This window comes from Simochromis diagramma, unplaced genomic scaffold (genome assembly GCF_900408965.1).
Source record: "Simochromis diagramma unplaced genomic scaffold, fSimDia1.1 OVJJ01000664.1, whole genome shotgun sequence".
Taxonomy (NCBI): domain Eukaryota; kingdom Metazoa; phylum Chordata; class Actinopteri; order Cichliformes; family Cichlidae; genus Simochromis; species Simochromis diagramma.
In genome coordinates, this window is record NW_024387368.1 from 54,204 (window position 1) to 81,972 (window position 27,769).

Here is a 27,769-nt window from a genome sequence, read left to right on the forward strand (position 1 = left end):
TCTTTTCTCGAGATAACTAACAGTCATCCACAGCAACTAAGTTTAGCTGACTCTGTGGACTCTTTTAACCTCGCAGCTTATATTACTGATGATGTTCACTGTTTAAAAAACTTTTAAACTTAACGTCAGTAAGCTCTATGGTCCAAAACTGTGACAGTTGCTCCATATGCAGAATCTTAAAGGCCACATTGTTATTGAATCATAATTATTATTCATTGATGTGTCACTTTAATGTAGCATCTGAACATAACCCAGTTTACTCATATACTCTGCTCTAAATCCTGCACTGAAATATGTGGATTGTTTGTTTATTAAAAATTAAAATCAGCATGGAGTCATTGACAGAAGAGCAGCAACAAACAGCCTGTTAATTTACATTTTGATATATTTATTTCAGAAACGATTCTTAAACAAAAATATAGATTATAAAAACATAATCAGATAAGTAAAGCCCATATTATGAAGTCTATGCTGCATCACAACAATTTTAAATGCCAATATAAATTATTATTAATTACAACAATTGAAAAAATATAGTGCAGATAAAAAAGGTGCTTTGATGAATCTGCTCTTAAACACAATAACAAAATACATTTTCCACAAGATATGATAATGATTCACATTAGAATGAAGAACTGATACAATTAAAACTACTTTATAACATTGTTATACATCTAACTGATCACTGACCAATAGAGAGAGAAGAATATTCAAAATTATACTCTTACAACACTGAGATATGTGAATAATATATGGATTAAATGCAAATTCTAATGTGCCACATGAAATGAAAAAAAAAAATCAGATAACCATTTAATCCATATATGGTGATGGCCATGCTAAGTGTGTGTCTCGGCTGGAAGACACTCTCCTTTCCTAGTTTTCTGTTTCACACAGACCACAACAACACAAAGCATCACCTGCAGACCACTTAGCAGTATCCACCTTTGGCGGATTTTGCTTCAGCACCCCCCAAAAATGAATCAAGCACCCCCAAAGATTTCTTACTTTTTTTTTTTTTTTTTTTTACAATATTTGCTGTTTGTGTGACACACTGCTAAAAATATAACAAGCATACAGTACTGTACTTGGTTGATACATAACATTTTAACAACAACAGTATAGATAACACCCCCCCTCCCAAAATGGTCTGTTCCAGCTCTCCCCTGCTCTGGCTCTAGCGCTCTGTCTGCCAGAGCGATGGTGGCTGAGACACAGCGGAGCGGAGGTGTGAGTGCCTGGCTTAAAACAGGACATATTAGCTGCATTTAACCTTCAGTTACTCTTTATATAGTTGGTAGGAGTCAGACCATGTTTCTTGTTGGCTGAAAAACATTACACCAGGTAACCTGCAGTGTTGAAAACATGTTTTCCAACGATGTTTGCTACCCTACAATCCGTCCTCTCGTAGTAAAATCACTGATATTTGACCGTCCTGTTGCTCCCATCGAAATTTATACAGACTATTTAAAATCTAAAACTTAAAATTGTCCGTAGCCTGCTGTTGTTACCACTGTCCTGTTTTAAAATGGATACTAACTGACTGAATGCCCATTAACCTTATAACTCCTGTTGTGTGTGTGTGTGTGTGTGTGTGTGTGTGTGTGTACAGAGAGACAGCCAGGTTCATAATGGATATAAGGAAGTTTTTTTCAAAAAAAGGAGCCACATTCAGGTAAAAGTGTAAAATCAAATGATCCATCAATCAAGAATAATGTTGGATCAGTGTTTCAATATTTATGTCTTTTATTAGATGTTCATGTGGTTTGGTTATTTGCCTTTTGGTTGAAAGTACACTGAGAGAGGACTTTTCATTAGTGATCTTAATAGTATTTTTTCATATTAATGTAATTTAATCTAATTGAATACAATCTATTTGTGTATGATTGTCAGTCCAAAGAGGGAGAGAGGAAAGAGGGGAACGTGAGGAGAAAGTACAAAGTCAGGAAGAACCAGGTAAGAAAACAGACAGGGAACAGTGACAGGCACAACACAAACTGTTAAACTGACAAAGAGAAAAAAACTGATTTTACTCACACAAACAAACTGGGTTGAAACATTTTTGACCCTCTTTAACAACATTCCAACATAACATTATAATTGATTGGATAGATTAAAATTAATGATATATTTTTATGTGGTTCAGCCACAACTCTACTAAAACCTCAGCCAGTAATAGGTAGGCCAACTTTTGGACCGTCCACTTGTCTGTATGACTGCTGTAGTACGTACATCACATTTGCACACTATCAGAAAGTGCCAATCAGTCCTGATGGAGTGAGGAGCTGTAAAGAGAAGCAGATGCTCTGTTTATATTCTAAAAATGTTTTAAGCTTGTTTCAAAGATTCTGTACAGCAGCTTTAAATGTTTCCCAAAAGCACACATACACTTATCAGTGTTTCTCAAACTTTTTACAGTGTGAGAAAATGTCAAGCTCTCCCAAGTACCACTATGAAAGCATGAAAGTCACAAAATTAGTCTTATTAAATTAGTAAAATTAGTATCTGCAGTAAAGATGTTTTCATGCATGGTATACATTCTACCGCAGGCAAAGTTGCCTCCATTTTTATATATATATTTTTTAAATATTTTGTAATAATTCTGTTTCCGGAGTGTTTTGTATGTATCTGTATTATATTATACATAAATATTAAAAGTGAATCTCTGTCCAAAAAATGCACTCAGTTTACTTTTTACTCACTATGAGTAAGGATGGGTACCGGTATCCGGTGCCATGATGGCACCGGTTCTGACATAAATGGTAGTAACCAGACCGAAAAGCAGCGCACATTTCGGTGCTTTATTTCTGTTCTGTTTTTTTCCTGAGCTGTGATACACTTTAGATTCTAGCCAATCATTTTACGTTTCGAGGATAGTAGGCGGGCCCAGGTACGTACGTTCTTTTAGAGCAGAGCTACAGATTAAAAATGCCCAAGGCGAAGCGGTCAAAGTCTGGCTGTACTTCACAGCAAAAGATGCAAACTCAGCAGCCTGCAACAAGTGCTTTAAGCTGATACTGTGATACTGTCAAAGGAGGTAACACCTCAAATCCGATGAAACACCTGGCGACATATAGAATTTTGTTAAAAGCTGAGAAATGCACCGTATTTGATAGCTTGCTGCAAGACCTCACACTGAGCACATCTACTGCGGGTGAGGTGCCTGTTATCGGACCCGGAGTTAGCAACATCCCCCAAAAACTCGAAGAGGAGAGTCCTGGCCCCTAGCCCTGCCAGTGTAGCAGAAATGATGAGGATGATGATGCAGCAGCAGCCGTTCTTCTCTGGGCGAGTAGTTTAATGTTGTTGGTGTGTAATTTACGTTGAGTAGGCTAACCACGTTATTACATTAATGCATGTAAGGTGAACTAGCAAACATGATCATAGCTACATGCGGCTGTCTTCTTGTTTGATGGCAGATGCTCCCTTCACCCTGGACAAAAAGGCTAAAATGACCAAAGAAAAAGTGGAAAACAGTTAAACATGAGATGTTTGTGGACAAAGTTTGTGTTTTTTCCATTGTTTAAGCACTGCTTCCAGCCAAGAGTGATACCATATATGCCCCATAGCCGCAGAAAAGGCTAACATTGTTATCTTTTTACAAAAAAACAGCTGAACATGAGAGGTTTTTGGACAAAGTTTGTGTTCTCCGTTCTTTAAGCACCGGTTTGAGCACCGTTTAAGCACCGGCACCGTTTCAAAAGTACCGGTTTGGCACCGGTATCGGATAAAACCTAAACGATACCCATCCCTAACTATGAGCATCATTCATTATTCTCCCCCAGTAATTAAGGTTAGGATATGTATTTTTTTTTTAAAATTCCAATCCATTCTTCTTTTGCAGCATTTAAATAACCTTGAACAGATTTGATGGTTTTGTTACAGATTTTTCAAAAAAGTGTTTTGCTTTTTTTTTCACAAATTTGGGGATTAAATTATGTTGAAATGTACAAAACAGTGATGTCATGTTTTGAGACCAGGACCCAGGCACAGAGAGACTTGATGAATTTAAGATTCTTGTGATTTAATAAAGAAATTTGCAGACTTGCACAGAGATGGTAAAATTATGATGACTGATAACGGAGACGAAGACAACAGACGACGAGGACAGGGAGGAACAGGGGTTTAAATGCACCAAGGAGACAGTCAGAGGGAACTCGGCACAACTGGAGACATTTAGGGATGCAGGGACTGACAGAGACAGGGAAGAAATCTCATTGTGACGAGTAAAGTTTATCTTGCCTGGCTGGGCAGCTCTCCTGATGCTCAGCACCCCCAAAGCTCTGATCCTAGAATCGTCCCTGGTCCAACCAAACATCCAACAATTTCAAATCTACAAGCCACTGCACAGCTGCACTGTGGTGATATTTTGTATGCAGACTATAGAAGTCCAATGTCCAAATACTTTATGGTTTATTTATCCATTTTTGCAAGGAATAACAAAGACCCATTTTTGTTCCTTCCTGCTGCTTCTCCTGCTTTGGTAAAAAAAACCATAGGCCCACCCCAGTGCATGCTGGTTCTATACCAGTCTCTACAGTTCTTCCTGCGTGACTTAACAAGATAAACAACAAAATAAAACAAAACGAAGTAAATATTAACCTACAAATAAAAATTGTAAATAACCCAAAAACATAAACAAACCAACAAACTTTAACAAATTTCAAAATAAAAAAACTAAAGAATAAATAGCTCCAACACTGAGCTAAGACTCACACACCTCTATAAGCTTATGTTTTGCATATTTAGCTATTTAATTAAACGTCGTTCTGAATTGCAGAAATAACCAATATGCTTTAATTTGGGTGATTTTGCACCTTCTAGCATGATAAAACCAAATAGATTTGATCATTTATTTATTAAATAACACAGTAAATACACACATTTTAGGAATTGTACAGGCAGTTTCTCAGGACTTTGAAGTGCATATGTTACCAAACCTCTTTGTTTTGCACTGTCTGTGTTTTTAATTAAATGCTGACTGGACTCATAGGGTTGTCCAGAATGATGATGGTTCCTCTTGCTGTCATGGATCCTGCAACACAGCAGTAATATGAAAAAATGAAAAATGTGCACAATTATTAAGTGTCACCTACAGTGCCTCTTTATGTGAAGATCTGCAGACTTTAACCAGTTTATTGGATAAACTGAAAGTCTTGAGAAAGAGTTTATTAAAGCAATTACCTCGGAGAAAAGGCAACACATCATCCTCATGAAGACTGATTTGAGGTTCTACGTTCTTGCATTTTATGCCCTTGTTAACTATAGTCCGCCTAAATGTTGCTGCTAGTGTTTTGATAAAAAATTGCAAACAGTGAAGGGGAGAGTGGGCATCCCTGCCTGGTGCCCCTCAGGAGACAGATGCTGGAGGATGTCAGGGTTAGGGTTAGGCGTGAAAAAGTCCTCGGCTCTCTCTGAATACAGCCGTCTGCTGTGCTGACACGTGTTGAACTGCACTTATGTACAGTTTATTTCAGTGATCAGATCAAACAAAAACAAAAGAGGTGCAGCCTACTTGCTGAATAGGATGTTTGAAGTTGTTTGAAGTAAGAGTCAATTTGTACATCACTGGGGCATAAAATAAATATGGTTATTCAGACTTTAATTCCTTGGTAAATAGTGGCCCGGCTCTGACCTAAGGATAGAGATAAAGTTACAGCCTGTGCAGTGGTGGTGAGCATGAAAAGAAAGAAAGAAAGAAAGAGAGAATATTGTCTCAGTACATGTGTAATATAAATGTGAGAAGGCTTTTTAAATTCAAGCCATTCTAGACATTTTCAGTTTTGATGTACTGATAGCTAACCTGTTTTATCAGTTTAAAAACACATCCTTCGGTCATTATATTACCTTTATAAAAAGAGTAAGGTAAATATGCAAGTGAACTGTATATCAGTGGAAAATGGTATGTCTGATTTTCATTGAAATATAGTGATAGAACCAAGTGATAGAATGTGTGCAGCAATGACACCAAAGTCAAATTTGTGAGCTTTCATTTCTCTTAAAACACATTTTCCCATTTTGTTTTCATTCTGTGCTGAAACTGTACAAGAAATGAAACTTTCTTCAAGAACACAAACTGATTGCATGTTTAAAGAATGCTCTGCTGACAATTTAAAAAGTCACTTTTCATTAAAAAAGAAAAAACAATTTATAGATTATTCATTCAAATATCAGGTACAAAAATCCCTTAAAACTTTTAATAACAATAAAATTTCGAACAAATGAACAAAATGAAACTAAAACAACATGTTCATGAGTTGTTTCCCAATTCCTAGGCTGCATCCCACTAAGAACCTGGCCTTCGCAGTCTATGTGGGCCAGGTCCTTCGGAGACCGAGGAGCCCAGAAGTGCAAGGTTGTGAAATTGGACAGTCTAGCCTAGATTTGCGTCACCAGCTGTCTTGGTGGAGTTTAATAAACTCAGCTGCAGGTAATGTTTCATCCATACCTGCTCCTTATCTGCACCTACCCCACAGGGTGAAGAGGATGTGCATGGATTATTTTTATGTTCTCTGAGATTCACCTGGCCTAGCACACCTAGTGAGGTGTGCCTAAAAATCTGGCCAATGAGTGTATGCACTGTGGAAAAAGTCACAAAAGAATAAGTGCCAGTAGGTGGCAGCAGAAGAGCTTTAGTTTGCACGTGACATGTTTCATCTGACCTTGAGTCTGGCCCCAGCGTGGCTGCCTTCAGCAGGCCTCATGTCCCATCAGTAATATATTCATATACAATATTAAATGAATCTCTATGTTACTTTACTGCAAATATATATAACTGCTGATATTTACTGACCTAGTAAGATAGAGGCAGCAGGAGCAGGCCTACACATTACCACATTTAAAGCCTGAGCCCCACAGATCATACAAATGACTGATCAGTGCTTAAGTTTTTAGAAAAAAAAAGACAAAACAGTGAAACAGTGAAAACAACCTGTGTCTTTTTTGGAGTCTTTTTTGACCTCAGGAATTCGCATGATAAGGTGGGGCCAGGTTTCACAATGAACTCACCCGAAACTCTGGCTGATTGGGACCCACGCCCAGTTTCCCACCTTGGCTCAGGCGATTAAAGGATCATCAGGGGGTCCTTTTGTCCCTCTGTGGGGGGTTACTCCCACTAGGTTTATATCTGGGACTCTCCAACATTTGACCTTAGAACTGAAGAAGCTTCTCGGATGAGAGGTGAAACGTCTTCAAGTAACTTAAAGAAGTCCAGACGCTTTTCTTTGCAAGCTCCTTTGACTACGATGACCTGGATGACTGAGAACCTTCACTGACAACCTGTGATATCCTGCAAAAGTTAGTTATACTAACATAACATACATAAGAAGGACTTAGTGGCTGATCACAGGAAGAGGTGTAACAGCTGAAATCTGTAACATCAGCTTCATTTTGTTGCTTCTAATTACAGGAAAAGGCCCAGAGCAGCCAATTAGAGCCAGATTATGTCTTTAATTCCCGGCCACAGAATAAAAGGTTAACAATAACAGTAAAGAGCTTGCTTGTTTTATGTTTAATATGTGTAATTTAAAAGTGAACACAAGGCCAATGAGTGTAAGGAAGATTTAAGACTGTTTTCATAAAGTGCACTAAAGGTTAATTAGGAGGAGGATCAGTGATCCTGCGAGTTTCCACTGACGGTTGCTTGGAGCAAAGCTCAGGAGGGTGAGCTGTGTGCTGTTTGACGATTCAACAGGAATCCAGAGAGAATACGGAGCAGAACAACAGCTTTTATAATCACGTCTGTGCAACAGAAACTAACTGGGGCTCAAGTACCCCTCATATTCAGCGTCACTTTACTGAAGAGGCATTACAAGTCCTCCATCCATTTTCTTCTGCACGTCCAGATCAGGGGGGAGATAAAGTCTACCCCAGCAACATTTCAAGTTCTCCTAAATACAAGTCTCTTTACTAATATTAAAACTAAAGATCTATTCCTCAAATAAATTCACATTACAATACAATAATGCGACTAATGTAGTGGTGATTCCCTTTGTTTGTTCAACCAAACATCCTAAAGTTTAAAATCCAGAAGCCACTGCTGCACCGTGGTAATGTTCTGTACGCAGGCAACAGAAGTCCAGTGATCAAACTCGAAAGTTGTGTTTTATCTTTTTTTTCCAGTATGGCAAGCAATAACACATACCCATCTTTGTTCCTTCCTGCTGCTTCTCCTGCTCTGGTAAAAAACCATAGGCCCACCTAAGTGCATGCTGGTCCTACACCAGTCCCTTTATTTATACTAAATTTGCCTACAGTTCTTCCTGGCTGACTTAACAAGATAAACAACAGACCAAAACAAAATGAAACAAATATTAACCTACAAATAAACTCAACAACAAACTTTAACAAATCTCAAAATAACAAAAATAAAGAATAAATGGCTCCAACACTCTGGCCCCTGATTGTGCATACAATCACAATTACTTTAAAGTTATAAAAAAAGGAGCTATTCCCTCAGGCAAGTCCTTAATAATCTCTGTTCATGATGTTATTTCTCTTCCAGTAGCAAAAGAGGTTTTGCAACTGGCCTCTTCAAAACACACGTCGTTGTTTGTAGTCTCACAGAACGCACCAAGCCTTTTGCATCTTGGTTTACATTTAAGACTTTTGTCATCATCCATGATCCTCTTGGAGCTGTAGCGTCTGTAATCAAGACACTATCTCCAGGTATAAGAAATCTTTTAGTCCTCGTCCATTTTTGTCTTTCTTGCATCTTGCAAACAACTCTGCCATGTACTGTACCTTTTTACACTTTTTCCTGATATGAAGATCATTCATATCAATGCTTCATGAGTCATCTGAAACTCTGGTGATGGGTCTGTCGTTCAATATAGCTTCAACTTCACAGAAGACTGTTTGGAGTCTTTCATCACCCAAAGCTTGTTCTTTGAGAACTGAGACTAAAGTACTCCTTATGGAACGAATGAAACGCTCCCACACAATCCTTTGCCAATATTATTGAGAATAGCTCCAACAACCCCCGGCTTTTTTTTCTCAGTAACTGACTTCCCTGAATATTTCCCCTGCTTCTCATATAAATAGCTGCACAGAAACGTGTGAAAGATTTTTTTCAGTTTTTCGTTAATAAGATAGAACAACTCTGATGTATGACCGCCCTACCTTCACATGAAGTTTTTACAAAATTCACCTGCTCTACTGCCTTTGACACGTTTGAGCCTGTGTGTTTTAATCAGGTAGAAGAACTTTGTAATGGTATAAAGACATCAACTTGCCCAAAAAATGCCATGCCAACACATTTCTTGAAAAAGATTTTTAAGGTTGTTGGTTTTGACATTTTAGAGATTTGTAATAGCAGTCAGTTTTATGTCATTAACATGTTTTGGGATTAAAATCAGAGAATAAATGTTGGAAACTTCCTGTGTGACCAACAGTGGCTGCAGGCTGCAGCCTTTCCAGACACATTATAAAGACTTCTAAATAAACTTTGAAATCCCATGAAGTGCAGAAAGCTTCAGTAGAATCTGGTTTTATTTATTTGCTCTGAGGTTATCTTGGCACTGAAGCAGCACACAACACAAAGAAGAGACTGCAAATTTTACATGAGCACAAACTTTACATCAAATTTGAAATTCAAATCATTTGTATTTTACTAAGATATGTGGAACTGATTTGCTTAACTTATCCTGACCTGACTCTCCTCTGCTCTCCATTTTGAGTCCCTGACTAGTTGTAGTCATAAGTAGTTTATTTGACTTAAGTTCCTTTAACAGCAAAAGCAGAATAAACACTTGTTTTCTATTCAGCTTTATTCATATACAGCAGTTTTCTCTTCAGTTTTTGAAGCACTTTAATCCTTGCTGTTTAAAAGTTGAGGAAATAATGAGCAAAAGATAATTTCAAATATAACAACACCCAACCTGAGGACAGATTGTGTTACCAAACTATACCCTCCACTTTGACAAAGGTAGTGCTACTGTCAGTTAAGGGAATTTTTTTTTTGAACTTGTGGCTTCTGGCCTGCTGCAGTGGTGAGGTGGTGCAGGGAGCTCAGGGGGCCGTGTCAACAGAGGGGGACAGGTGTTCATGTTCAATTCAGTTTTATTTATACTGTGTCAAATCACAACAGCATTTGCCTTATATTGTAAGGTAGACCCTACAATAATACATACAAAGAAAAACCCAACAATCATACGTCCCATATAGCAAGCACTTTGGGAGAAGTGGGAAGGGAAAAAAGAAAACCTCAGGCAGAACCAGACTCAGAGAGGGGCGGCCATCTTCAGCGACCGGTTGTGGTAAGAGAATGAAGACATGATAAAAGACATGCTGTGGAAGAGAACCAGAGATTAATAATAAGTATGATTCAATGCAGAGAGGTCTATTAACACATAGTGAGTGAGGAAGGTGACTGAAGAAGAAATACTCAATACATCACGGGAATCCCCAGCAGCCTACAACTATTGTAGCATAACTAACTAAAGGTCACTCTGAGACATGATATTTCTACTTTTAGAGATATTGCTCAAATGGAAGGAAGCAGTCCTACATATTTGTTTAATAGGAGCGTACATTGAGGGACATATCCTGGTCAAAAATGAGTCCAAGGATCCTCACAGTGGTGAGATTCTGTAGACCTTTACTCTGTTCAGGGATGAACACAGGTGGTGACTTAAAACACCACCTATCACCGACAGTGCAGTCCTACCCGGCTGTTTCAACCTCTAACCCCAAAAACTCAGTAGGGTGGGGTGATGTCTTAGTAAGGTTTTACCTCTTGGACCCAGTGAATTTTTCCATACCTTGGTTGGAACTCACATCATCATTTTATCTTCACTCTGGTTCACGTCTGGATGCTGGAATGTCAAACTATATCCAACAACATTTTCAGAGTGGTCCTGGCAGAGTGATGTGGCAGATTCAGCTGTGATCTCTTGTGGGAAAAAGTTCCAAGCATCTTGCCCTGGATCATGATTTTTCCAGTCAGGCTGAAGAGGGGGATCGTTCAGCACCAATAAGGCGCTCAGCCAGCGGCACTTCTGGGTAAGGTTACTAAAGCTATGAGTTTCACCTTCCTGTCCGTGGAACCCCTGCCATTGAGAAATTATTCAAGTTTACATGGCTACAAACAACATTCAGACCAAAAAAAACCAATGTCCTGTTTAAGTTACTGTTTCTTATTAAACACACAATTTAACATCTTGTGATTGATTGCTGTCCCACAAATGCACAGTGTAGTGTATATACAATGTGTGTAATGTTGTATCTGTAACTCCAACAAACCTGAGCAGCAGTGCCTTTGAAACTGTAGTAAACAGCAAGCTGAAGGTTCTGAAGGGTTAACTTTGTGTATTCATGAACCTGAAACAAATAATGAAACCTGTCATTGATCTTTATCACAGAAGCTTCAGGCTACATCCACACGCACATGGGTATTTTTGAAAACGGAGATTTTCATTTAAAAAGAAAAACAAACGTCCACACGTAAATGCCCAAAATGAAGGAAAACACTGCCAGGAACGTGCCAAAACAACAGGTGGTGATATATTCCTAACTGTGTAGAAATTTTGGCCAATCAAAGTCTAGAAGCCTCGGTGGGAAAGAGTAAACAAAGATGGCGTATAGAAGCAGAACTGAGTCCTATGTGTCGAGGGACAGTAACTTTGTGTGTATATTCATTATATATTTGTGTGTATAAGTAAGCATTTAAACACAGCAAAATTAACAGTAAGAGTATTTTGTGTAAGTCCGCCATTGTAGAAATTATTTTCACCGAAACAATAACGTAGCGCAGGGTGTGATGTCAAAAAAGGCGCACATCTTTGATGCAGCGTTTTTTCAGTTTTCATCCACATGTAAAAGCAAAAATTGATTTTCCCAAAAAAATAAGTTTTTAAAAATCTCCATTTTCAGTGACTGAAAACGCCGTTTACATGTGGACGAAAGGTGCAAATGCATAGAAAAATCTGTGTTTTCGAATATACCCATGTACGTATGGACGTAGCTTTAGTGATCATGTTTAACACATCCAAAACACATTAGTACCTTCTGAGATGCTTCAGTGCTGTCCACATTAAGGTTAAATACTGACTCTATCTCTTTCTTCTTCTGCTCTATTCCCTTTGCCCCAGATTGAAAGTTGCGCTATAATCATCAGAGGGAATGAAAATATTTTTTATACAAGAAAAAAAGTTCACACTACACTCTGATCTCACCTCGTTAGACTGTATAATGTACCTGAATGCCAACTTTGATTTGCTCTGGGTCGCTCTGAGCTGCCTGCTTGATTTTAGGCTTGATTCTAGCCCAGTCCTTCCTCAGTTTTTCATACATCTCTTTCAGTCTGGTTTCATTTACTGGGTTCCCCATCTTTAGCGCAAGCTCAATCTCTCCTGCCACTCTGGTAATAGTAATAGATAATGTTGAAAAAAATAACAGATGGCAGTGTCTGGAGCAACATACACAGCACTGTTAAATCAGTGTTTCTGTACATTACCTGTCTTTGAACGATTTGAATTCTTCTTCAGTTTCTTTATGTGCAGATCTGTGGAATAGTGTTTGGTACAAATAAATGATTTGTTTCTGTGCTCCACAGTTCACATGACTATAGATATTTTTTGTTTCGTGAGTGGTTTCAAGTTTCTTTATTATCTGAAAAAATTGTAAATTAATAACTTTTCATGACCTTCGGAGTTAGTATTCTTATTTTTAGTTGAATCTAAAAATAATAATACATCCACCAAACTAATTCTGTGTTCACAAGCATACAGCCACACCAACAGAGGAGTTCCTTAAAAATTAAAACTGGAGAAAATCACATTTAAAGACAACAAGTAGTCATTTGATTAAAAGTTATGAACATGAATACCTTGATATAAATATCATCGCTGTGTTTGACACATTGGCGTGCTCTAACATTAAAGTATAAAATACTTCTGTAATTTCTGCAAACTGTAAACAGCTAATACCTAAAAAGTCTGCAATCTGCACTTTTATTATTGCATGTCAGTTTCTAAATTACATATATTTTTTAATCTTGAGTACAGGGTAGAAAAAGGAAAAAAATGTATCTCTGTTCCAAAATATTATGAAGGTTGCTGTGATTGAGGACACACATGTTTCTATTAATAAAATAATAAATAAAAAAATTAATCAAATTATAAATGTGGGCTGTAACTACTGTCATGATTCGGCTGTTTACAGGCAGGAGGAGGACCCAAAATGGAGAACTCGTAACACACGGGAAAAACTCAAAATGCAGCTTTATTGCTGACATGGAAATGATACAGAACCAAAGTAAACTGGAAAATATAAACTAACCCACATGAAAAAGACATTTAAATAAATCTTATAAAGTTTGTATCTGTCTTGTGTGAAACTTGTATGAAAGCATACAAGAGTAAAAACAGATATAAGATCCCTTGAACAATTATATAATAAAACTTGTACGTTTTGGATACTTACTAAAACAATATATGAAAGTAATGAGAAAGTGGCCACTTTAATGAGTTAAGTCATATAAGGTTTTACTATTTCTTTTCCATATGGGAATATTCACCAAGAGACACAGACACATGAGAAAGGACACAACACTGACACAGAGAAACACAGGGCTTAAATACACTGGGGAATAAAGAGGGGAATGAGACACAGAAGGAGCGCAAAGCTGGGAGTAATCAGACATGGTGAGACCAAAGGGAAGCAAAACTCAATACATTCACGTAGGACACAGAACTTCAAAGTAAAACAGGAAACGTAACACTGAGATGCAGACTTTAATAGGTGATACAGCTGACAGGGGAGACAGAGCAACTAAGAAACATAGAGACCAAACATAAGGGAGGCACAAATAACACAAAACACCGGGTCAATGACCCAGGACCATAACAAGCACAGCCTGAATGTGGATTTGAAGCATTTTTAAGTCTTTTATGTATTAAAATGTGTTTACCTTTCTTTTTGGATTTTCTGTTTGTAAAATGTTTCCATTTGAGCCAAACTGTTAAAACATAAAAACAAGAAGAAGTTATTCCGATACAGGTCCAATTTAAATTTTCATCCCCTTTTAATGTTATTTTTTAAAACCAATCTCTTAGTAAAATAGTAGTGTGTAAAAATGGTATGTGCCTTTTTGGAAGAAATTTAACAATTAATTCAAAAAAATTTTGAGGATAAAAATTCAAGTCTAAAATGAACTAATATTAGGAACAGAATGATTTAAATAATCATGGACATGTATATTGAGCGACAGTGGATAGAAATACTGGTTCATAAGTGTCCATAAAAATTGCAGAAATCTAATTACCCTGGTTTTTTGAGGGTCACTTCGTAAACTTCTTCCATTTCACCCAAACTATTTAAAAACAAACAAATTCATGTGTTAAAACGCATCAGATCATACATTCATCGTTAAACGCAGATTCTGTGAACAATATCAGATCAATCTTTTTTTTTTTTTTTAAATAATACCATACATATAGAAAACAACACTAACAGTTTAAATTCTACATTTGTTTCTTTAAACAAAATAAATCTGTTTTGTTTGATATTGTAAATCACTGTTATTAAGCTATCATGAAGTTGTTGATCTGTTCCATGGCACCCTTTGGCATCCTCCTTTTGAGCCACTGGAGGAACTCCATGAACTCCAGTGAACTTCATGCTCAGTTGATTTACAGGGATAAGGGTGGTCATCTGTCTCAATCCTGCTGAAGGTACGCAACACTGGTCCAGTGTTCCATAGGGTTTTTTGACTGCTTTTGAGAGATTTATACTCACTGAAACTGGGAAAAAATATTTTGAAAAATTAATCTCAGCCGGTTTTCAATTGATGTGTATTGTAGGGGTGGGTTTTTATAATCGATTCATCGATTAAAATCGATTCTGGCTTGGATAACGTAAAATCGATTCATTAAAATCCTGAATCGATTTTTTAATATAAATTTATTTTGCCCGAAATGCCAGAATCTCTGGTGACATCTCACAAAATTTCAAGAACCACCAAACAGTTAAGACAGTAAATGAGAGCAGGTACAGGGATTCTGCACATAGACTTAAACACACAGCGCGACCCGCGGATCAGAATCGGTTAGATGTCGCCTTTCTCACAGCCGGGGCTGAAAGCCGACAGCTCGCTGATCCGGGTCCGGGCTTTGTGTTCACGCCCTTTATGCGCTGATTCTAAAGCTGTTAGTTTGATCTCTCTCCAAACAATATTGACCGAACCAGCAGCAAAAGAAGATCCAAACGCTTCACATAAACATCGTCATGAATTCACTCTTTTACTGTTTTGCTTCCATTGCGATACGCAGCTCTCTCTCTCTCTCCCTCTCCCTCCCCCCCCTCCTCTCTCGAACAGTTTCCCTTTCTTCATTATTCGCTTGCTTGTTACCCACAAGTCTACTGTTGCTTACAGCGCTGTCGGCCGCTGTTTTTTCCCTTTTACATTCTTCCGAAAAGAAAAACTCATTTCTGCTGTTCAATACTGAACAAATTGAAACTTTTTAAAATTATTCAAAATGCAAAATGCTTAGCCGTGTCTCTAATAAAACCGCTGTAACGTCAGAGGTAATGTTCATTAATTAATGGTTTTCTTTCGTTTTTGATCTACTGCAGAATATTTTTATAAAATCCCAGGCCAGGAAAACCGCCTTCATGTTTTTCTGTGTTTTATCCTCAGCTACTTTGACGCAAAGGCATCTGCTGTGACGCTCACACCTGTGATAAAGTCTTGCGTGTGTCAGCTTCCTTTTTATTGATACAAAAATATGTAAATGTACTGATCTGAATTATATTTCTGACTGTCAAAATTTCCCAGATTTAAATCGAATCCAATCCAATCGAATTAAATCGAATCGTGGATCGTGGATCGAATCGAATCGACCTTGTGAATCGGAATTGAATCGATTCTAGAAATCAGTGACGATACTAGTGTACTATACTATACTATACTAGTGTATTATCAAGCATACCACTCTGCAAAAGACTAAAATTTCACTGTTTAAAATAATACTTTAACAATGTTAGTATAATTATGTGAGTTTGTACAGTAGACTTTGATGTTTCACCAGAATATGCCAACAGTACCTCTGTATGAATGGATTCAGTTCCTCCTCTAGACGTTTCACAGACCTGTGAGAAAAAATTCATGGTTTTAGTGTAATTAAGCATATGTATTATCAAGCATACCAGTTTGCAAAAGACTAAAATTTCACTGTTAAAATACTTTAACAATATGAGTGTAATTATGTGAGTTTGTACAGCAGACTTTGATGTTTCACCAGATTAATCGAACAGTACCTCTCCATGACTGAATTCAGTTCCACCTTTTGATGTTTCACCACCATACTGTGAGACAAATATACAGCATGTAAAGCAAAATTCTTGGTGAACAAATTAAAAAAAATGAAATAAAAAGAAGAAATGAGAAACTTCAGACTTTTATGAAAGATGAGGAAAAAATGTTTTGGGTGTTCACTGTTCGTAGACTTAAATTACACCTTTCTTGGCTGCTACTTCAAAACACATTGTGTGCTGTCTGTCCTGCGTGCTGCACAACAACATTCAATATTTAGTATTTACTGCTGTTTACACTTAGCTAGATTAATGCGATGGTGTTTTGTTTGTGTTGCTTTTGTTTTTTTTGCTTGTTTTCTATTCTTTCTCTCTAAACAGGTGATCCAGGAGATTTCCCCCCCCTTTCTCACTGTCCCTCTCCCCTTCTGTTTTTCTTTTCCTTCCTCTTTCTCTCTCCCTTTCCTATCCCTCACTCATGTCTGTCCCGTCTGTAACATCTGAAAATAAAATAAAATAAATAATAAAACCAAAGGTCGATCAAATGGACCAATACGGCAATGCCACGATGATCCATTTGGCAAAGTAAATCCATTTGGTATCCTTGTTGGTCTTCAGACAACAATTCTGACGGCTAAAGAACCAAATGGGACAGGCGAAAAAAAAAAAGAAAAAATGTTTACTTTGCCTGATGAAGTTTTTTTCCCGTCTCAGCCAAACTGTTTAAAAACATAATATAGAGGTTATTCACAATATGCAATATATTCAGTCAGCTCCATGATTAGAAATACATCTGTATCTACAGTTTTGTGTACAAGTCCACCACCTGATTCAGCATCTTGTAGAACAAACTTTAGCAGCAGTAACCTGCGTTGATGTGTCACTTTATCAGCCAGAAGTCTTGTGCTTTGTTCACCCCCAGCTTTGCAAGCCTAAACCATAGCTATGTTCTTTTATATGGAAGAAGATTTCTCTCACAACCCTCCCAAACAGCCGTGCTTGAGCAGTTTTTTTCTAATTTTGATGTCATTATTATTAACCTTTAACCTGCTCACTGAGGCCTGTAGAGTTCCTGGGTTTGCAATGAATTTGGTAAAACGCCCACTCCTAGGAAGATTGTTATGTTCTCTGGTATATTTACATTACCTCTTCATATGTAATGAGTCCCCACCCCTTGGTTATGACACATGAATATTTCTTTAAGGCACTCCAGCTAGCCCATCCATGCCCAAAAGCGTACATATAAAATGCCTGTACAGAAGTAAAACCAGTGATCGTTGACCACCTGCGCTTTGTGTGGTACCATATGTCGAGGCATTGTGTGTCCGTTTACGTTTGTATCACTGCAGCTTCTGACCCAAGCTCAGAAGCTGCAGTGATAATATTTTCTGGTGCCTTGTCTTGCACTCTCACATCCTGCAGTTCCTTCAGTCCCAGATGGAGGCGGTGAACCTACATGGCATGGTGGTGATCAGGCAATTAAGGAAGTTTGCGTTGGACACTCAGCATTTAGTGGGGCCACTTTAATCTCCTGGCACCAAAGGGCAGCCAGCAACTTAAAATTTGCATGCCAGGGCCCCTGGCTCCCCCCTTAGACCTGGACATGTTCTATGGCACTCTTCTTTTGAGCTGCTGGAGGATTAGTGAACTCCATGCTCAGGGTGGTCATCTGGGTCAATCCAGAGATCCTGCTGAAGGCCTTGTCCAAATTTCACCTATTCCAGTCCACTGAGCTACGGACAGATTCCACTAAGAGCCTTGACCAGGAGGTGGCTCAGCAGGCTACTCTGTGCTCAGGTCATTGCAGGCGGCAGGTGTGGGTTAGAGAAACCTAAATTTCAAGACAAACAAACTGCTAAAACCTCCCTTATTGAGGTTATAGATATGCTCACACTTGCTGATGATCAATAACATAGGTCCAGTGTTCAGTGCTGATTTTTTCACTGTTTTTGAGAGATTTTTACTCACTGAAACTGGGAAAAAATATTTTGAAAAATTAATCTCAGTCAGTTTTCAGTTGATGCGTATTATCAAGCATACCACTCTGCATAAGACTAAAATTTCACTGTTTAAAATAATACTTTAACAATGTTAGTATAATTATGTGAGTTTGCACAGTAGACTTTGATGTTTCACCGGAAGATGCCAACTGTACCGCTGTATAACTGAATTCAGTTCCTCCTCTAGACGTTTCACAGACCTGTGAGAAAAAAAATCATGTTTTTAGTGTAATTAAGCATATGTATTATCAAGCATACAGTCTGCAAAAGACTAAAATTTCACTGTTAAAATACTTTAACAATATGAGTGTAATTATGTGAGTTTGTACAGCAGACTTTGATGTTTCACCACCATACTGTGAGACAAATATACAGCATGCAAAGCAAAAGTCTTGGTGAACAGATTAAAAAAAAAGGATCAAATAAAAAGAAGAAATGAGAAACTTCAGTTTTTTTCCCATCTCTGCCAAAATGTTTAAAACCATTTTAGAAAAGTTATTCACAATACACACAACAATTTTGAAGAATTCATTTCAGAGTTTTAATGTTTATTGAGCTTTTCTAAAATGTAAAATCTTATGATATGAAGATCATATAGCAACATAGAGTATAATTCATCCAGTCTATACTGTGTCAAGCTGTGAAAACCATGTAAATGAAGCAATTTAAAACATTTCTGATCAGAAACATCAAATGATATTAAAAAAAGAGCGAATCCTTACCTTAGCTCCTGTGGAGCTGCTGCTTGATTGCAATCTCTAATTTGAAGGTAAAGAGGAAACACTGATATCACAGATATTTAGGCAGATATCCAGAGAGGAAAAATACTAAACCTTATCTGCGCACTTCATACTCTGTCATATCATTTCAAACTAAGGAAAACTGTTAAACAAAACTTCAAATTACATTCAGGCATTTTCACGTTTAAATGGTTCTAATTAGTGTAACCTTTAAATCTGCCAGTTTATGCAGATGATAAAGGTTGATATAATGTACTTACCTGCTTTGAGTACTCATCGTGGTGTCTCCTGTCTTGTTTAGTGAAAGTCTTTTTCCAGTCTGACACAAGTACGACTGTTACACTGAACTCCACAGACCAGGGGGTGGAGTTCAGTGAGGTCCGCCCCCTGGTTTGTTCATAAATACTCTTTAACTGCTGCTCTTCAGCACTGTTTCCACAATGGATAACTCATACATCATAGCAATAGACTTTGGCACTGCATACAGTGGGTATGCTTTCAGTCTGACAAAAAGAGAAGCAGAAATTGAACCTCGTTTAAAATACTGGGGTCAACAGGTTGCACTGAGGACCCCAAAGACTCCGACCTGCATCCTTTTTGATGAGCATGAAAAATTTCTCAGCTTTGGTTATGAAGCCCAGTCAGCTTATTTTAAAACACGTGGCGATGAAGCCAGAAAGAAATTCTTCTTTGAATGCTTCAAGATGTCCCTCTATGGCAAAGTAAGTGTAACGATCTGATTATATCAATATTCTAATATCTCTCTTTCTCTCTCTCTCTCTCTCTTTATATATATGTATATATACATATATATATATACACACATACATATATATAGAATAGAATAGAATAGAATAGAATAGAATTCAACTTTATTGTCATTGCACATGCACAGGTACAGGGCAACGAAATGCAATTTGCATCCATCCAGAAGTGCTTTAGTGATATAGATATATTACAATATATTAGCAATAATATAGATATGTGAGTATATTACAGAAATGGGTCTATTATGGTATGTTATAATGTACACGGTATGAAGTATGTTGTGAATATTCTATAACTATAAGTATATACAGGCTGTAGTGAGTACAAGCTATGTACAGGATATGAACAGGATATAAATATGAAAAACTATACAGAATATGAAATAAATAACTTTACAGAATCTGAGATATACAGCTATACAGAAATGGGAACTATGCAAGTTGTAAACAGTTGTAGGATTAAAGATTATCTAATGTACAGAATGATTATTTACACAGAGCTATACAGTAGTGCAGTTAAGATAAGTGAGGGTGTAGATAGTTTCTACAGAGGCTGAGCAGTTCCCGTACCAGACTGTTATACAGTTGGTCAGGATGCTCTCGATGGTGCAGCGATAGAAGTTCACCAGGATGTCTGAGGACAGGTGGTTCTTCCTCAGAGTCCTCAAGAAGAAGAGGCGCTGGTGAGCCTTCTTGACCAGCTTGGAGCAGTTGGTCGTCCAGGTGAGATCCTCGGAGATGTGGACTCCCAGGAACTTGAAGCTGCTCACACGCTCCACAGCCGTCCCCTTAATGTGGATGGGTGGATGTGGGTCAGCATTCCTCCTGTAGTCCACGATGAGCTCCTTGGTCTTCTCGGTGTTAAGCAGCAGGTTGTTTCTGTCGCACCACTCAGCCAGACGATCCACCTCCTCCCTGTAGGCGGCCTCATCATTGTCACTGATGAGGCCAATCACCGTGGTGTCATCTGCAAACTTAATGATGGTGTTGGAACCATCAGCAGGTCTGCAGTCGTGGGTGAAGAGGGAGTAGAGGAAAGGGCTCATCACACAGGCTTGTGGTACACCGGTGTTCATTGTGATGGTAGATGAGCAGTGGTTATCCAGCCGGACATGTTGGGGGCGGTTGGTCAGGAAGTCCAGTAACCATTTGCAGATGAGGGAAGTGATGCCCAGGTCTGTCAGTTTCTTGATGAGTTGTGAGGGGTGGATTGTATTGAACGCTGAACTGAAGTCTATAAACAGCATTCTGGCGTAGGTGTTGTTGTTGTCCAGGTGTGAGAGGACAGAGTGCAGTGCGATGGAGACTGCATCCTCTGTGCTCCTGTTCTGGCGGTATGCGAATTGGTGGGGGTCCAGGGTGGGGGGGAGACAGGATTTGAAGTGTGCTAGGACCAGTCGCTCTAAGCACTTAGTGATGATGGGGGTGAGTGCTACTGGGCGGTAATCATTGAGGCAAGATGGGTTGGAGTTTTTGGGTATCGGGACGATGGAGGTGGATTTGAAGCAGGCCGGTACCACAGCGTGGGCCAAGGACAGATTGAATATGTCTGTGAGCACTCCTGCAAGCTCCCCAGAACACGCTCTGAGAACACGCCCGGGGATGCCATCAGGGCCTGCAGCCTTGTGGACATTGATCCTGCTCCTACATCGGTGGGGGAGAGAGTCAGAGGTTGGTGGTCTGGCGTCATGTCTGCTTTGGTTGTGGTTGTGGGGTTCCCTCGCTCAAAACGAGCATAAAAGTTGTTGAGCTCATTGAGGAAGGAGACATCAGAGGATGCGGGGGAGGGTTTGGTGGTCCTGTAGTCTGTAATGGTCTGGAGTCCTTGCCACATGCGTCGGGGGTTGGAGTTGGAGAAGTGTTCTTCTACCTTCTTTTTGTAATGGTGTTTGGCTTTTTTGATGCCCTTCTTTAGATTAGCCCTGGCTGTGCTGTAGGCGTGTGCATCTCCTGACCTAAAGGCAGTGTTGCGGGACTTCAGGAGGAGACGAACATCCCGGTTCATCCAAGGCTTCTGGTTGGGGTACATGGTGATCCGTTTCTGGGTGGTGACACTGTCTGTGGTTTCGGAGATGTAATCCAGTACAGATGAGGCGTACTGTTCCAGGTCTGTGTGGGTGAACATATTCCAGTCTGTGTTTTTAAATCTGTCCTGGAGCACTGCGTCTGTCCCCTCTGGCCACACTTTAATTGTCCTCACAGCAGGTTTCACACGTTGGATGAGTGGTGAATACCTAGGTGTGAGGAACAGGAAGAGATGGTCCGATTGTCCAATGTGGGGGAGGGGTGTGGCTTTGTAGGCTCCAGCCAGGTTGGAATACACATGGTCTAAAGTCTTGTCTCCTCTGGTGTGGCAGGAGACATGTTGGTGGAATCTGGGGAGGACTGTCTTTAAGTTGGTGTGGTTGAAGTCGCCAGCAACAATAAAAGCAGCCTCGGGGTGTTTATTCTGGTGTTTGTTAATGGCTGCAGAAAGTTCTTTCAATGCCAACCTAGCATTAGCGTCGGGGGGTATATACACGGCAGTGAGTATGATAGAGGTGAGTTCTCTGGGGAGATAATAAGGTCTGCATTTGACCATTAAAAACTCCGCATTAGGTGAGCAGTGACTCTCAGTAGTAGTGGAGTTCATGCACCAAGCATTGTTAATATAAATGCACAAACCTCCACCTCTGGTCTTGCCGGAGTCATCTGCTAGCCTGTCGGCTCGGTGTGTGTGGCGTCCTGCTAATTCGATAGCATTGTCCGGGCAGCTGTTGTTCAGCCATGTTTCGGTGAAAAACATGACATTTGAGTCCATAGTCCGTCTGTTGTTAGTGATGGAGAGCCGTATCTCATCCATTTTGTTTGCCAGAGAACGGACATTGGCGAGAAAAATACTGGGTAAAGGCAGCCGGTGTGGTGTTAGCTTTAGCTTAGCCTGTAGCCCTCCGCGCCTACCTCGCCTTTGTTTACGATCTCGGCGCCGTCTGCGTGCACTTCCGCCCGGCCGGGGAGAGTGGGCAGCCTCCGGTGTTCTGGAGATCTCTGGGATGAGTCGGAGATCGGCGATAAAACTGTTGGAGTTGTGAGTCCAGATGTCGAGAAGCTCTTGTCTGCTGTAGGTCAGCAACGCACAGCAATTCTGGACGAATAATCCGGTTAAAAGTAGATAAAAAAACGCTAAATAGCAGATTCTGGAGAGACACTGAGCCTCGCGTTGTTCACGCGCCGCCATATAGCAGATAACCTTAAAACAATTCTGCAACAGAGAAAAAAAAAACGGAAAAAACCCATGAATGATCTACATATAAACATTATCGGATGCTGCTGAAGTAAAGCAGAGCAAAGTTACAGAGGTTTTATTAGAGACACAGCTAAGCATTTTGCAATTTTGCATAATGTTTTTTTTTTTTTTTGCGCCTGTCCCGTTTGGCTCTTTTGCCATCAGAATTGTTGTCTAAAGGCAAAGAAAGATGCCCAACGGATTTACTTTACCAAATTGACCATCCCAGCCTTGCCGTAATGGTCCATTTGATTCACCTTTTATTGTTTATTTTATTTTCACTTACTGAATACGGGACAGACTTGACTGGGGGAAAGAAGGGGAGAAAGAAAGAGGGAAAGAGAAACAGCTGAGAAGAGGGACGGGGGAGAAGGGCAAAAGACAAACCAACAGAATGAGCAGAAAAAAAAAAATTTTGCATAATTTTAAAAAGTTTAAACTTGTTCAGTATTGAACAGCAGAAATGAGTCTTTCTTGTCGGAAGTAAGTAAAATAACAGGGCTGTAAACAACGGTAGACTGGTGGGTAATAAGCAGTGTTAGGTTTTGTATTGTTGATTGTCATTTATGCTTAGAAAAATTTACTCATATATGCTTAGAAGTATATAATCATTTGTAGATTGAAAGAATGTCTCATCCTAGGAGGTCTGTAACAACTCTATGTAGCATGAAGAGGGGAGTGCGTTCACTCCTCTGCAGAGTGTCCTGGCTGATATATGGTTTAGCAAACACACGTATATCTCTTTAAGTATAAGAGCCTTTTGTTTAGATAGATCAGTTAGACGCCTGGCACCAGCTTTGGGGAGGCTTCACAGGGTCACATCTTGATCTCACACACACACACACACACACACACACACACACACACAGGCAAGGTAATCTTTGTGTGTATGTAGACGTCATATGTTAATGAACCTATGCATATTCATGTAACCTCAATAAAAGAACAGTGGTACGGGAGAACGGAGAGAGCAACTGGGGTGGGGCGAGGGAACGGCGCCTGTCCGGTTTTCTCCCGTGCACGAGAAACATGAAGAACGTTGCCTACTTGTGTCTTGCTTTGCAGTGTAATTATATTGTCTTCAACATTCCAGCGGATAGGTTCAAGCTACAAACCTATCAAGCAGAATAATGCAGAAAACAGAGATTTTTAGACAGGAAACTGTTCTTTAAGTGCACTGAGAGAGAGAGAGAGCTCTGCATGAAGTTTAATTTTATTGTGGTGGAAGCACAATAGCAAAAGTAAGAGCGAATTCATGCTGATGTTTATGTAAAGCGAAATGCAAAGTGTAGTTTGGATCCTCTTTTCGGCCCACCGACGCATCAGGATCTGTGAGCTGTCGGCTTTCAGTCCTGATGGCATACGGTGTACGTGCTGTCGGTCACTGACTCTGATGCGTCGACGGATCCGCTCTTTGTGTGGTTGTCGAAATGGTTTTGTGAAGTTTAACCTGAGATTCTGACGTTTTTTGGCAAAATGCATTTATAATAAAAATCGATTTGGGATTTTAATGAATCGATATCACGTTATCCAAGTAAGAATTGATTTTAATCGATAAATTGATTATCAAAACCCACTTCTATTACAAACCTATTAACTAATATCCAGTCTGCCATCATAGACGCTTAATAGTGATGTGACAATTGAAGCTGCAAATGGACGGTCAATGAAGGCACTGAAGGTGTTCACAGAAGCTCTGAGACACCTGAAGGAGGACGCTCTGAAGTTCATCTCAGAAAATGCTGGTGGGAAGCAGTTCATAGCGTCTGACTTCACCTGGGTGGTGACTGTACCGGCCATCTGGGATCCTTCAGCAAAACAGTTCATGAGAGAAGCTGCGACACAGGTAACAAAGACAATATGTACTGTACAGCTGTTTTAAAGAGAAAAATGATTTATTTACCTTTGATTTCTAGGCAGGAATTGTGACCCCAGGAAAGGAAGACAGACTGGCCATTGCACTGGAACCAGAGGCAGCCTCAGTCTGGTGTAAGAAGCTGCCAGCTGATGGTTTTAAAACAGAAAATAACAGTGAAGTCACATTTGAACAGGCTTCAGGAACACAATACATTGTGGTGGACTGTGGAGGTACTCTATGTTTTCAAAGTGCAGTTTTTCTTACTTTTTTATGTTTTTATGGTTTGAAAGAGATAGAAGCCTTTTATATCCACTGTGGGCGACCATCATTGAACAGAGGTGGTGGTTTACGACGCCAACTGTCTTCCAGCTATAATCCAGTTTTGACATCCCTTTCCAGACGCCTTAACGCCCACTCACAACCTGGGCCATCTGACCTCAGGAAATCACACTATAGGGTGGGGTTAGGTTCCACAATAAGCTCACCCGAAACCCTTGGTGATTGTAACCCACACCCATTTTCATGCCTTGGCTCATGTGATTAGGTAGAATAGAATAGAATGCCTTTATTTTCACTATACAGATATACAATGAGATAGCCTACAGAGCATCTCCTGATCAGTGCAAATGTGTGTGTGTGTGTGTGTGTGTGTGTGTGTGTGTGTGTGTGTGTGTGTGTGTGTGTGTGTGTGTGTGTAGGGGGGGGAGACAATGGCTCATGTGATTAGGTAGAGGATCATTAGGGGGTCCATTGAACTCGAGGCAAACTGTTTATAAGATTGGGGAAACCTGCAGTCAGCTGTGACTGAAGAAATCACTTGGATGAGTGATGAAACGTTTCTCCCACTGAAACCGCTACGTCCAGATGAACAGAATCAACTTTTTGAGATATACAGTTTCATACAAATTTCCTGTATCGTATTTATATACACTTACTATGTTATTATGTATGTTTGTATTTAGATAAATTATTTGTCCATTGAAGCATGAGACCAGACTGTGTTATGGGTTTCTAGACTGATGTACAGTGAGTAAACAGAGGAGCTCCAGGTTTAAAGATTAGTTTGTTTCCACTGTAATACAGTCTAGCACTGTTAAAATATATTTGTATCAACTCTTTATCATTGTATGCGGCAATATACACACTTGTGTATAGTTCTGTGTATTCACCAGTGAGTGATAAAGGCCCCAAACTCTGCATTAGGAGGGTGGAGGAGAGAATAATTTGTAAAGATGCTATCACTTGTCACTTTTAATTATTTTTAATTACTTTCTATGTGTTGCAGGTGGAACCATTGACATCACTGTTCATGAAGTCCTGGAGGGAGGAGCCCTGAAAGAGCTGCACAAGGCCTCAGGAAATGATCTGGGGGGAAAAACTGTGGATAAAAAATTCAAAGAATTCCTCAGAGAAATCTTCAGTGATGGTTTGTGGGATGCATCTCACATAGCGGGGAATATCTCCATCTGCAGTAGCCTTAAAAAGACTATTCTTCGTTCTCCTGTCAGACGCCTCGCTGCTGTGCTGTCTCGCTGGCCAGTTATCATGATTGTTTTTTTTTCTTTGGGTTTTTTTTTTTTGGTTTTTTGCATTCACAAAGACTATCCAAAGACTTTTTGGTCATTGTCAAATAGACACTCTGTGATTACGGACTGAGGAAGTTGTAGTGTTACAACCCCAGGACTGAGAAAAAATGACTCTCTACATAATATATTCATGTATATCTTGGTTAAGAGAAGTGGCCATTGATGATAATAATAAACATTCCTGCAGAAGTTCTCTGATGTCTCTGCAATAATCGGCCTCATCACTGATGGGGACGACAAGGAGTACAGAGGACTGACTCAGGACTTTGTGGACTTGTGCCAGCAGAACTACCTCCAGATCAATGCCAGTAAAACCAAGGAGCTGGTGGTAGACTTCCGCAGGCACGAGCATCCTCCACTGCAATCACTGAACATCCAAGGTATGGACATTGAGGCTGTGGACAGCTACAGGTACCTTGGTGTTCATCTGAACAACAAACTGGACTGGACTCATAATTCAGAAGCCCTCTACAGGAAAGGGCAGAGCAGGCTGTACCTGCTGCGGAGACTCAGGTCGTTTGGAGTAGAGCGCCCACTCCTGAAGACCTTCTATGACTCTGTGGTGGCCTCAGCCATCTTCTATGGTGTGGTCTGCTGGGGCGGCAGCATCTCTGCTGGGGACAGGAAGAGACTGAACAGGCTGATCCGAAGGGCCAGCTCTGTTCTAGGATGCCCTCTGGACCCAGTGGATATGGTGAGTGACAGGAGAATGGTGGCTAAGCTGTCATCACTGTTGGACAACATCTCCCACCCCATGCAAGAGACTCTGACAGCACTGAGCAGCTCCTTCAGTGGGAGACTGCGGCACTCACGGTCTGGGACGGAGAGATTTCGCAGGTCTTTCCTCCCCACTGCTGTCAGACTCCACAACAAAGACTTTTGCAGCTGATCAAACCCTCACACGTGCAATAAGACTGCTACAGTATATGCGCAATTCTTGTACAATTCTTCTTCTGACAAAGTTGTACTTTTGTATTTTCTTACTCAGTTGTATATAGCATTTGTATTTCATTCTATTGTACATATTATTCTATTCTATTGTATTTTATTCTATTGTATATAGTATTTTATTTTATTTTATTGCATTCCAGTGTTTTCTAATTTCTGCTACATAACTTTGCACTTTTGCTGTAGCAAAACAAATTTCCCACCTGTGGGACTAATAAAGGTCATCTTATCTTATATTAATGTTGGGTCTGGGCACAGGCCCACCGCTGGAACGAGACAATTTAAAAACACAGCATAAGCATTGAACACCAAGTAGGCAAAGTTCTTCGTATCGCTGCAAAAATCATATAAAAC

General features: G+C 39.6%; 3 protein-coding genes and 1 long non-coding RNA gene across 9 annotated transcripts in view; 2 read left to right on the top strand and 2 right to left on the bottom strand.

The window, feature by feature from the left end:
* The window catches only part of LOC120718815, a 44,930-nt gene extending 25,609 nt beyond the window's left edge, over window positions 1-19,321 (bottom strand). The window contains exons 1-3 of one of the 3 annotated variants that reach the window (XM_040007525.1): window positions 19,252-19,321; window positions 18,974-19,009; window positions 18,407-18,451 (exon numbers count right to left, since the gene is read on the bottom strand). In XM_040007525.1, the coding sequence (XP_039863459.1) occupies window positions 18,407-18,451; window positions 18,974-19,009; window positions 19,252-19,268 (98 nt within the window). In that variant the 5' untranslated portion in view covers window positions 19,269-19,321. The remainder of the gene's footprint in view (window positions 1-18,406; window positions 18,452-18,973; window positions 19,010-19,251) is intronic. The other 2 variants (XM_040007526.1, XM_040007528.1) reach the window with 2 other exon arrangements.
* LOC120718818 lies at window positions 9,399-12,611 on the bottom strand. Of its 4 annotated transcripts, XM_040007533.1 has the most exons (6): window positions 12,455-12,611; window positions 12,196-12,358; window positions 12,004-12,102; window positions 11,242-11,319; window positions 10,777-11,048; window positions 9,403-10,287 (listed from the first exon to the last, which is right to left on the bottom strand). In XM_040007533.1, the coding sequence occupies exons 2-6, from the start codon at window positions 12,325-12,327 to the stop codon at window positions 10,221-10,223; spliced, it is 648 nt and encodes a 215-aa protein (XP_039863467.1). In that variant the 5' UTR covers window positions 12,328-12,358; window positions 12,455-12,611; the 3' UTR covers window positions 9,403-10,220. The 4 variants fall into 4 exon arrangements, with proteins under 4 accessions (XP_039863469.1, XP_039863467.1, XP_039863465.1 ...); XM_040007531.1 differs by having other exon boundaries at window positions 12,196-12,611; XM_040007534.1 differs by having other exon boundaries at window positions 9,409-10,287; window positions 10,761-11,048; window positions 12,196-12,611.
* A 100-nt stretch (window positions 19,322-19,421) lies between the features above and the next one.
* Window positions 19,422-27,700, top strand: LOC120718821 (heat shock 70 kDa protein 12A-like). Its single transcript, XM_040007536.1, has 6 exons — window positions 19,422-19,713; window positions 24,645-24,869; window positions 24,940-25,111; window positions 26,167-26,384; window positions 26,655-26,771; window positions 27,674-27,700. Exons 1-6 carry the CDS (start codon window positions 19,432-19,434, stop codon window positions 27,698-27,700), a joined length of 1,041 nt encoding a protein of 346 aa, XP_039863470.1. The 5' UTR covers window positions 19,422-19,431.
* LOC120718819 lies at window positions 23,520-24,253 on the top strand. Its single transcript, XR_005692562.1, has 2 exons — window positions 23,520-23,558; window positions 24,147-24,253. It is a non-coding gene; the product is annotated as an uncharacterized LOC120718819 (long non-coding RNA).
* Window positions 27,701-27,769: the final 69 nt, after the last annotated feature.

Coding starts and splice junctions, on each gene's coding strand:
- LOC120718818 (XM_040007533.1), bottom strand. CDS start 12,327: ATGGGGAACCCAGTAAATGAAACCAGACTGAAAGAGATGTATGAAAAA. Junction 12,103..12,195: donor AAATCAAAGTTGGCATTCAG/GTACATTATACA, acceptor TGATGATTATAG/CGCAACTTTCAATCTGGGGC. Junction 11,320..12,003: donor GCACTGAAGCATCTCAGAAG/GTACTAATGTGT, acceptor TATTTGTTTCAG/GTTCATGAATACACAAAGTT.
- LOC120718821 (XM_040007536.1), top strand. CDS start 19,432: ATGGATAACTCATACATCATAGCAATAGACTTTGGCACTGCATACAGT. Junction 26,385..26,654: donor AGACTATTCTTCGTTCTCCT/GTCAGACGCCTC, acceptor ACATTCCTGCAG/AAGTTCTCTGATGTCTCTGC. Junction 26,772..27,673: donor AGAACTACCTCCAGATCAAT/GCCAGTAAAACC, acceptor GTCTGGGCACAG/GCCCACCGCTGGAACGAGAC.